The sequence below is a fragment of the Spermophilus citellus genome (genome assembly GCF_964194105.1).
Source record: "Spermophilus citellus genome assembly, chromosome: 18".
NCBI lineage: Eukaryota > Metazoa > Chordata > Mammalia > Rodentia > Sciuridae > Spermophilus > Spermophilus citellus.
This window is the reverse complement of record NC_138200.1, coordinates 14,199,564-14,210,738: the sequence shown is the minus strand read 5'-3', so window position 1 is coordinate 14,210,738 and position 11,175 is coordinate 14,199,564. Positions and strand designations below refer to the sequence as shown.

General features: G+C 50.1%; 1 protein-coding gene across 1 annotated transcript; it reads right to left on the bottom strand.

Annotated features, from left to right (window-relative positions):
* Positions 1 to 5,144: 5,144 nt before the first annotated feature.
* SERTAD3 (SERTA domain containing 3) lies at positions 5,145 to 9,271 on the bottom strand. Its single transcript, XM_081273827.1, has 2 exons — positions 9,127 to 9,271; positions 5,145 to 6,358 (listed from the first exon to the last, which is right to left on the bottom strand). Exon 2 carries the CDS (start codon positions 6,350 to 6,352, stop codon positions 5,756 to 5,758), a length of 597 nt encoding a protein of 198 aa, XP_081129953.1. The 5' UTR covers positions 6,353 to 6,358; positions 9,127 to 9,271; the 3' UTR covers positions 5,145 to 5,755.
* Between the last annotated feature and the right edge of the window lie 1,904 nt (positions 9,272 to 11,175).

The window sequence follows — 11,175 nt, the reverse complement described above, 5'->3', positions numbered from 1 at the left end:
AGCAAGGCCCTAGGTTCAATTCCCAAAAGGGGGAGGGGAGATAGAATTTCAAGATGTCTGCAATTTATTCTTTATTGTTTTAGCAAAAACAATAACAATCTCCCCAATAAAAACCGAACACACACGTGCGTGTATAGATAAAGGCAATTTAGCAAAATGTTAACAACTATTAATCCAGTTGGGAGTCTATTTGTGTGCTCAGAATATTTTTTCCCTTATCTTTTCTATGTGTTTGAATTTCATAATAAAAACAGAGTAAAGATGCTAATTTGAACCAGGCTCCTGCTAGGCAAATCCCATATTTCTACCCACAATCCATTTTTATGACCTGGCAAAAATGAGTCTCAGAGTCTCCAAGTGGCTTCTTTCAGGCTGTACACTGAAGAAGAGCTTACAGAAAACATTTGATTAACATGTACTTTTTGAGCACCTATTATGGATGGACACTGTTGATGACAGGGGTACAGCACTGGATCAGGGGAAGGGATGTAGAGAGGAAAGAAATAGGAAAGCAAATGTATTCACTGATCACAAACTTTTCTGCATTGAGCCTCTTCTGTGGACCAAACACTGAAGATATGCTAGTGAAATTGTAGATCAAAATTCCTGGTGGGAGGAGATGGACCATAAACTTAAATTACATAGTACTTTAGGAGCTGATAAGTGCTAGGGAAACCCATAGCACGGGGGAGGTGGTAATGAAAGGGAGTGCAACTTTGCGGAGGGGAAAGGGGTTCTCTGAAGGGGCGACATTTGAGCAGAGTCCCGAGGAAATGAGAGAGGTAGCCAAACTCCTGGAGAAGGAAAGAGCCCATGCAAAAGCCCTGAGGTGCTGTTGGCAGCGAGGCCAGGGTAACCGGACTGGGAGATGCCGAGGAGGAGAGCACAATCTAGGGACCTCACTCCCAGTGGGATTCCAAGACCCTGGAAGATGAATGAATGAGAGAAATAATTTCTGACTCCGAAGAAAACAAAATAGGACGGAATGACAGAGGGGCCTGTGGCCAGGGTGGTCCCCGAGGGAGCCTCCCCGAGGAGGTGACACTGGAGATGGAACCAGAATGTAGAGAAGGAGCCAGGGATTCAAAGGCTGTGGGGAGGGAGGAAGAGCGGACCGGGGCCTTGGGAAAGGAAACCAGAAGCGAAGCCACCAGGCCCGGCTGGCCGGCCGGGGAGAAGCCACCGCCAGCTGGGGAGGGAGGAAGGGAGGGAGAAGGGTGGTCAGGGGAGCGTCCCGCCCCCAGCCGGCCGCCCCACCCGGCCTCTGGGGAGGGAGGAGGCGCCAGGCCGGCTCCGGGCCGCGGCCACCTCCCGGGTCCGGGGCGAGCTGGCCAGCCCGGGCGGAGGGGGCAGGTGGGAGGGACCGAGCTCTGTGCCACGCCCCGGGGGCGAGCGACCCAGCCCATCCCCCGGCGCAGGACCGTGCAGGAGGCAGGTTGGGGAACGTGGACTCTGCCCCCAGGGTTCCCTCGGCAGGGCCAGCCTTTCCACTTCTGTGGCCAGTTCCTTGACAGGTGCGACATTAGGGCAGGAGTTGGGCTTCAGTTTGTTCACCTGGAAAGTGGGGGTGCTCCTGGTCCTGGCTTCTGGCTTCGCCCGGGGTACTAAGAACCTCCCGGATTCCCCTTTCTCTGGGTTCTCTTTAGGGAAGTCAAAAAGAGAGTTCTAAGAAAAAGGTGAGTCAGGTTTCATCCCTCCTCTGCTGAACATCCTCCCTTGGCTTCCTTGTCACTCAGGGTGAAGCTGAAACTCCCACCAGACCCTTCCTGATTTGCCCCCTCACCTCCTGCACCTCTTCTGGTATTCTGGCCCCTGGGTCACTCTGCTCCGGCCCCCTGACCCTGCACACTGACCCTCAGACCTCCTACTCATGCTCTGACCTCAGGGCCTTTTGCACTGGCTATTTCCTCTACCTGAGCTGTAATCACCTGGCTCACCCCTTACCTCCTCAGGTCTTTACCTAAATGTCACCTTTTCTGGCCATCTCATCTAAATAGCAACACCCGGTCACTTCCCCATCTTCTTCCACAATATTTATCATCACCTGACAGTCTACATTTTAACTTTTTTTTTTTTTTTTTTTGGTACTGGGGATAAAACCTAGGGCTGCTCAACTCTAAGCCACATCCATGGCTCTTTTTATTTATTTTTTTATTTTGAGACAGGGTCTTACTAAGTTGCTTAGGTCCTTGCTGAGTTGCTGAGGCTGGCTTTGAACTTGGGATCCTCCTGTCTCAGCCTCCCGAGCCCCTGGAATTCCAGTCCTGAGCCACCACGCCCAGCTTTTAGCTTCTTTTTAATGTTTATTTCACTTTCCTGCCATGATCATTCCTGCCAATGGGACTTGTCCATTTTATTCATGTGCCTCCTAGAAGAGTGCCCGGCCCACAGCAGACATGCAACAAATATGAGCCATTATTGAGTCTCTGGGATGCACACCTTGCTTTGTAAAGCAGGTATTACTGTAGGATGGCGTTTGAGGACTAGCAGGGACTAGTGTGGCTAAAGCACAGGAGTAATGTGTGTGAAAGATGAGTTAAGAGAGGTGGGAGGAGGGGTGGCTATTCAAGGCTTGGAGGGGTTTTTTCCCCAATGTCAACAAATAATTTTTGGTTACCCACCTGTGCCTGCTATAGTTCTAGGCCCTGGGTAGTCGGGGAAGATACAGCTGGGCAAAGCCCAGCACCGTCTCTCCTCTCGGTTTCCAATAGAGAGGTGGAGGCTAGAGAGGCTATCATAAATGGGTAATAAATAACTTGGGATTGGGTAGGTAGGTGCTACTGAGAACAGGAGGGCGAGGTGACACACGCCTGTAGTCCCAGCAACTCAGGAGGCTGAGGTGGGAGGATGGCAAGTTTGAGGTTAGCCTCAGCAATTTAGCCAGACCCTGCCTCAAAATAAAAAGGGGCTGGGGACAGGATTCAGTGGAAGAGTACCCCTGGGCTCAAGCCCCAGTACTGAAAAAGGAAAAGAAAAGAAAAAAAGCAAAAGAAAGTCAAACAGGATGTGTGATAGTGTGGTGGTACCCCTGGACATGTCACGCTAGGAAGGATAAGTGACAGTGATATTTGGGTTGGTGAAGCTGTAAGGAAGTGTCCTCTGGGTAGATTACTAGTAAGTGCAAAAGGCCCTGGGGTGGAAAATAAGTTTGGGATCTAAAGAGACCAGCATGATAGAGTTGAGTGGAGAGTGAAAGATGAAAGGGGGAAATTGTCAGGAGAGAGTTAACACAGGCTTTGGTGGAGTTGGGGTTTTATTCTGAGTAGGACAAGAGACAACTGGAGGTTTCAGGAACAGGAAGACATGATTCAATTGGTATCCATCTTGGAATGCAGGCCTTGTGTGCTTTCTTGAGATCCCCCTAATCACTTCCTCCCTCTCTAGATTGACATCTACCTCAGGTAACCTGTCTAATTTTTAACTTAAATACAATGCCCCTCTCAGAGTGAGATATTTGGATGAACCAGAAACCACAGGCAAAATCCTCATCCTTTCTCTGCCCACCAATGATATACTCAGGTATGGTTCCTCCTTGCAACTCTAGAAAAGTCACTTTATTCTTTTTTTTTTGTTTGTTTAGGGGGGGGTTCCTGAGGATTGAACACAAGGGTACTCTACTACTGAGTTACACCCCTAGCCCCCTCCCCCGCTTTTTTTTTTGAGACACGGTCTTCTACATTGCCTTGGCTAGCCTTGAATTTGAAATCCTCCTCCCTCAGCTTCCTGAGTACCTAGGATTATGGGTGTGCACCACAGTGCCTGGGTCAGAAAAGTCCCTAATGCTGAATAAACTCACCTGGGAATGGTCATGTGGGAGTGTAAGACATTGCCTTCCCTCTGGCCTCCCTTCTTTCCACCCCTACTCTGTCCAGGCCGGGTTTGTGTCTCCCAAACAAAGTATCTGTTCCTTAACTCAAGCAGGGCTCTGCTTCCTGGCAGTCTCCTAAAAAGATCTGCTTTCAGCCAGGCTTGGTGGCACACGCCTGTAATCCCAGCAGTTGGGGAGTCCGAGGCAGGAGGATTGCAAGTTCCAAGCCAGCCTCAGCAATGGTGAGGTGCCAAGTAACTCGGTGAGACCCTGTCTCTAAATAAAAAATACAGAGTGGGGCTGGGGATGTGTCTCAGTGGTTGAGTGCCCCTGAATTCAATCCCCAGTACCAAAAAATAAAGCTCTGCTTTCAGGACTGGGAGGGTGTGGATGTCTGTGGGCATGATCTTTCCCTTCTGGGCCTCAACAGCATAGTTCATAACAATGAAAAGTTTGATTTTTTTTTCTTTTTTTTGTAGTTGTAGATGGATAGCATGCTTTTATTTCTATGTGGTGCTGAGGATCGAACCCAGTGCTTCACATGTGCTGGGCAAGCACTCTGTCACTGAGCTATAGCCCCAGTCGGTTCCACAGGGAAGTTTAAATCTATCAAGAAGCATCATAGGGCTGGGGATGTGGCTCAAGCGGTAGCGCGCTCGCCTGGCATGCATGCGGCCCAGGTTTGATCCTCAGCACCACATACAAAGATGTTGTGTCCGCCGAGAACTAAAAAATGTTAAAAAATTCTCTCTCTCTCACTCTTTCTTAAAAAAAAAAAGAAGAAGAAGCATCATAAACACAATGGCTAAGGGCAAAGCTCTTGCTGGGGATGTAACTCAACCCAGGGCCCTTCAGGCACTTCACCTGGCATGCCAGAGGCCCTGGGTTCCATCCCCAGTGTGGCAAAACCATCACCAAACAAGAAAGCTCTAGAGGCCAACTCACTTTAAACCCTGTCTCCTTAGTCCTTGGTCTTCCTCAACTGTGACCTTGAACAACAAGTGACTTAGCCTTTGAACTTCACATTTGTTTTTTTTGTAGTGCCCAGGGCGTCGCCCATGTTAGGCAAGCACTCTACTGCTGAGCCACTCCCTCAGCCCCTGAATCTGTTTTCTAAGGAAAATGTGATAACAGTACTTACTGCTATATGAGGATGTAGGATTAAAGGACTTAGTGGTTAAAACAGTACCCTCAACAAGCACTCAGTAACTGTTAGGTACAAGGATACTCCTGCCTTACCTTTAGCAGGGAAACGTGCAGGTGCCCGGGGAACTTCCCAGGTCCCTCCCATCAGCACCCATTGAAGTTTAGAAACTTAAGGCAACACCACTCCTCTCAAAATACTTTTATTTAAAATAAAAAAAATTACAAACAATAAAAAAAAAAGCCACCACAAACCCTGCCTTTCTTTTTAAATAATGCGGCATGGAGCAGTTTGGTTTCCACCCTATTGCACGTGGTCCGGCCTGGTTCTGAATCAGGAAGCTGCTGGGGCTGGGGTCCTGCCAAGGAAGTGGGGTTCAGCCTGGGGGAAGGAGACCAGCCCCTCCCACTCCCTCAAGAGGCAGAGCCTGGGTTTCTAGAGCAACCTGGCAGCACACCCCTGCCACTGTTGACAGGCCCCACTTTATCTTCCCTGAGGACCCAGTGGTCACAAGGGGAGTGGGAACTGGAGGAAAGGCAGAAGAAATGTGAGAAGTCAGACTCCCAGAAACAGAGTCTCATTAAGGCATTTGGAACAGATAAATTAATTCAGGAAGACCCACCTTCACAGAAGGCGGGGGTAACCAGACACACACACATGCAAGTACGTTTGTGGAACCCTGAAATGGGAGGAAAGGAGACCATAGTCACTATCTGGAGCCCCCATCAAAACACACGAGTTGCATCCAGGGATCCAGCCCACTGAGGCCGCCGTGAAGAAGGGTTCTGTCCCCTTGGTAGTTTTTAGGATCCTAGAATGATTTCCATGATGTGATCTAGTTCATTCCACTCCCAGGACCCTGGGGCACAGAAGAGGTTGTGAGGAGGTTCTGGGGGGGCCAGTGCAGGCTCCTTTTCCACTGCAGATGTGTCAATGTCCAGAAAGAAGTCATCCAGGCCAGAGTCCCCCAGGTACCGGGAGCTCAGAGCTTCTAAGAAGACTGGGTCAGGTTGGGGTAGCACTTCATTCTGGAGGCCTGGGGGAGCCACTGGATTCTGAGGTGCTTCTGTCTCATCCATGGATGTCTCCAACTCCCTGAGGATAGAGCCGATGGTGGTGGACAGGGAGAAATCTTCTTCGCCCAGGAAGAGGGGCTCGGGGGGCAAGGCAGGTGCTGGAGCCAAGTGAATGGCAGCCTGGAGTTGCTGTAGGGTGTTGTGGATGAGGACATGCCTGCGGAGGCTGGGTGCTCGGGGGCCCAGGCTGCGCTGGACTTTGTCTAGGGAGATGCGTAGCAGAGCTTGTTGGCAGCTCCGAAGGCTTGCTGGACTCCAGTCCCACTTTTCATCCTCCTCCTCCCCTTCCAAATCTGAGTGTTTCCTCTTCAGGCCTCCCACCATGATGCTCTATAAAGAAACAAAGGGTAAGTACAGATACATGGTCATTCGGATCCCACTTTTCCAGGTAGGACTGTGGAATTGGGAGTGACTTTTTTATTTTTTTAAATATTTATGTATTTTTTAATGTGATGCTAGGGATTGAACCCAGTGCCTCACATATGCGAGGCAAGTGCTCAACCACTGAGCTACAACCCTAGCCCCTTGGGAGTGACTTTTAAAATGCACATAGCCAGAATCCTACAAATTTAAGAAGGTGATAAATGCATGTGATTAAGAACACAAGATGGGAGCTGAGCGCAGGCAGGAGTCCAAGTTTCAAGCCAATCTGTGCAACTTAGTGAGACCCTGTCTAAAAAAGTAGAAATAGTTTGGAACTTAGGTCAGTGGTAGAGCACCCCTGGGTTCAACCTCAGTACCAAAAAAAAAAAAAAAAAAAAAAAAGAAATAAAACAAGACGTGGACTTTTAAACATAGCTGGGTTTGAATACCCCTTATTTGCTTGTTGTGTGCTGTAACAATGAATTTACATCCATAAGAATCAATCTCTTTGGGGCTGGGGTTGTAGCTCAGTGGTAAAGTACTTGCCTAGCATGTGTGAAGCACTAGGTTTGGTCCTCAGCACCACATAAAATTAAAATAAAGGTATTCTGTTCATCTACAACTAAAAATATATTTAAAAAAAATCAATCTCTTCATCTGCAGAGTAACTCAAGTAACTCAAGATCCCAGCTCAAGTTCTTCAGAATTTTTTTTTTTATTTAACCTTTATTTTATTTGTTTTTATGCAGTGCTGAGGATCGAACCCAGTGCCTCACCTGAGTCAGGCAAGCACTCTACCACTGAGTTACAACCCCAGCCCAGTCCTTCAGAGTTTTAAAACTATTCTCCATAATACTAATTTCTTCAGACACCTCACCCACCCCATAGGTGTGGAGTACAGAGACCTGGATCAGAAGTAGAGAATTCCAGGTCTGAACTCTGCCTTGGACACTGCTCAGTTGTGTGATCTTGGGAAATGATGTGAGGTCACTTCTGTGGGACTTATTTGTAAAACGGAGATTGTGAAAATACTTTCCACCACATAGTCAAGGAGACACCTAATGTGTAATATGTACAAGGCACAACACACAGCAGAAAATACTTAATGAACAAGAATTAATTTATTCGTTCGAATGAATTCATTTGTTCAATAGTCTCCCTCCCTTCATCCACCCTATCCTCACTCCCTGCATCGTACAGGGGATGAACCCAAGGCCCGGTGCACACTAAGCAAAGGCTTTATCACTGATTCCCCAACACCAGCTCAATAGTTGTTTTCTTTGTATTGGGCACCAAACCCAGGAGCACTCTACCACTGAGCCACATCCCCTGTCCTTTTTTCCACTTTGAGACAGGGTCTCTCCGAGTTGCCCAGCTGGCCTCGAAATTGCCTTCCTCCTGCTTCAGCCTTCAAGTCGCTGGGATTACAGGCTTGGTCCATCGCGCCCAGCTCAGTAATTTTATTCGTGCTACCTGGAGAATGTTAGTGCACCTATTTGTCGGTTCTTTTTCTTACAGGGAGGATAGTCTGTCCCTTTTCTCTTCCCTAACTGCCTGGGAGCACTCCAAAAAGCAGGGAAAGGACCTTCCTCATTCCTTACATCGGCGCCTTCAGCTTCCCCCAAAGCGCACCCCACAGGAAAACTTGCTAGAACTCAAGTAACGCCAAGACCCGCCCCTTAGCGATCCACCCAATGAAACTTTGGTGTACCACAGGCTGCGCCCCTCCTTAGGTCTATATTCAGCACCCAGGAACGCCCCAATTGGACCCAGGTGCTTCTGGGAAATGTGGACCAATAGCCGCCACGCACAAACAGATCAAGAATTCGCACTACAATCCCCAGAGGGCCCCGCTCGCCAACGGGACAAAACCACGCCCCTACCGCCCTTAGGGCATGCGCACAGGGGTCCCGGTTGTTGGGGGAAGGGAACCCGGACGTCCAGCTGCCGGGCGCCAGGCGAGCCCCGCCCTCTCTTGCCTCCGGGGCGGCGAGTCTGAGCTCCACGCCCGGAACACCCCTCCCCCACCCAGCTCAACTCTAAAAGTGCTTTTCCCCGGTCCCTAAAACCCCAAAAGGTAAGGGATTCTTCTCCAGACTTCTCTCCGGTCCAGAGACCCAGGCGTTCAAAGACGACAGATGCTCTTATATCCACCTCGTTGAGGAGACTGGGATATCAACTTTGAGACCTCCCTAACCTCTCCTAATTTTCCCCTTTGAAAGGGCCCTAGATCTCAGCTCAAACTCTCCGTCCGTCTTCAAGACCCGAACATTGAACTCTCTCCGTGAGCACTTCTTCTCCGCCACAGCGTCTTGGACTCTTTAAGATCCCTTGACTCTAGTTCTCTGGTTTCACCAAATGTTCATGATACCAGCCTTCAATTTCTCACACCTTAACCAGAATACTACGGAGCCCCGAACTCAGCCCACCGGGGAAATATAAACTGTCTTCGAATCTTTAAGACACCCTGCCCCAAAAGTTCCTTCCCCGGGTTCTCTGGCTTCTCCAATTACTCCATGTCGCAGCTTCAAATTTCCTCCATTTGAAAATCCTGCCTCACCTCCCGCCCTGGATCGCGAACTCAAGTCTCTGGTCCTCAAACTCTTCACACCTTATCAGTCATCTTTAATCTGCACCCTCCACTCCCGCCCAGACCCCACCTCCACTAATCTCTGGAGCACGCCTCTACATCCCCCAACCCAAGGTAAATCCCAAATCAAGTGGCCACTCCTCACCTCGGATGCCAGGTTCGCAATGACAACCTCCTGGAAAGCCTACCGCGTACCGACCCACCAGTGCCGAGTAGAGACCTAGCTCACCTCCCGGGGGCCTCTCCTCCTGGCCTCAAACTACCCAGCTCCGCCCCGGAGCCTAGCCGCGAGCCAAGATTGGCTGGAATCCTGCCCACCGCGGGGCTCCGATTGGCTGGGCGGAGCCACCGTCGGACGCCCGGAGACCCGACCCGCCCAACCCGCCCTACTGCCCTCTCCTCCCAACCCGCCCTACTCCCCTCTCCTCCCCTCTCTCGCGCCGGCGACCACTTAAAGGATTCCGAGCGGTCAGGGGCAGAACTACATCGCTAGGGTCCAGGACGGAGGGTGGTGGAGAGCAGTCAAAGCCGCTCCCTTCAATTTAGCTACGGTCTTTGCACCAAGATCGTCAGTATTGCTGTCTACGGTCCCTTTATACCAGGCCGGGACCCCATTGCCGAGTTAGACCGGTAGGCACCCGCCCCCCTCCCTGCTTTTCAGGCGGGCGGGGCTGAGCAACTGGCAGAGGCCCCGCCCTGGGTGTTCCTAAGGCTGGCACTGTAGCGAAGGTGGGGGGGGGGCGGATGATGTAGCTAAACGCTAGCCAATAGTTCTGCGCGGCCTGTGTTGCCTGGGCGACCACGGCCCCGCCCCTTCGCTGCCTGGGTCCTCCCTCCCTGCCTGACACTGTAAGAAGTTGCAGCCCTTTTTTAATCCCGCACACTTCTCAGCACGGCCTCTGGTGGTCTCCCGTGGAATCCCTCGGGCACAACATTCTTCGTCTCAGGATAGCCCCTCTGCTGCTGGAAGCTTTTCATGGCTTCCCACAGCCTTGAAAATTCCAGATTCCTTAAGCTTTTGCCTCAAAGCCCTTCACGATCTGGCCTGTGATCCTCTCCCCCACGCTAGAGACATCATTTTCAGTTTTTCTAAAACTTTCACTTTCAGTTTTTCTGAAATGGCTCCAGTCTTCCCTCAGCACGAATTAAGGGATTTTGTCCGCTTTCTTCGCTGCTTTATCTTCAGTACCTGCAACATGACAGTTCCATAGCACGCACTCAAAAGTGAGAATGGGGGACTGGGGTTGTGGCTTAGTGGTAGAGTGCTTGCCGCGCATGCGTGAGGCGCTGGGTTCCATCCCCGGCACCACATAAAAATAAAAACAAGTTAAATAAAGGCATTGTATCCACCTACAACTTAAAATTAAAAAAGAGAAAGAGAGGGCTGGGGTTGTGGCTCAGCGGTAGAGCTCTCACCTAGCATGCGTGAGGCCCTGGGTTTGATCCTCAGCGCCACATAAAAATAAATAAATAAAATAAAGGTACTGTGTCCAACTACAACTAAAAATTTTTTTAAAAAATTTAAAAAAAAAGAGAGAGAAAGAGGGCTCTTTAAATTTGTTTCCTCGTCCTGAAGTAGACTACCTCTCTAAGAATCCATCTCCAAGTCAGGCGGTGGTTTATGCCTGTAATCTCAGCAACTTATCAGCAACTCGCAGCCATCTTGGTAATTTAGTGAGACCCTGTCTGAAAGTAAAAAATAATCGGGGCTGGGAATGTAGCACGGTGGTGGAGCACCCCGGGGGGTTCTATCCCCAGTACTGCAAAACACAAAAAAATTCCAAGGTTTCCTCCTCCCAGAAGTCCTCATCCATAGGCTCGATCCGGCCAATTTTGGGTGCCCATGGTTTCCTGTGACACCCCCCACCACCACCTTTTTGCCATCCCAGTCCTGGGCCATCACTGTTTGAGCTGTGGGTTATTTCTGTCACCCACTGTTTGTTCTGTCACAGCAGCCCCCCCTGGAAAGTGAGGCCTGGTGTGTGTGTGGGGGAGGGGCGTGCCAGACTGTCTTGATCCACATTGGGTCCAGGCCTGGTATGCTGGTATCAAGGCAGCAAAGAGCAGCGGTGATGATCTTGTTGGGAGGCCACAGAGCTCATACACAGTGAAAGTTCATTAAATGCTTGGGCAATGTGACAGAGAAATGGGAGGGCAGAAATGGAATCCTGCTGGCTTCCTGAGGTCTGCACCA

What these genes read in the sequence shown, in the direction of transcription:
- SERTAD3 (XM_081273827.1), bottom strand. Translation starts at nt 6,352, where the DNA reads ATGGTGGGAGGCCTGAAGAGGAAACACTCAGATTTGGAAGGGGAGGAG.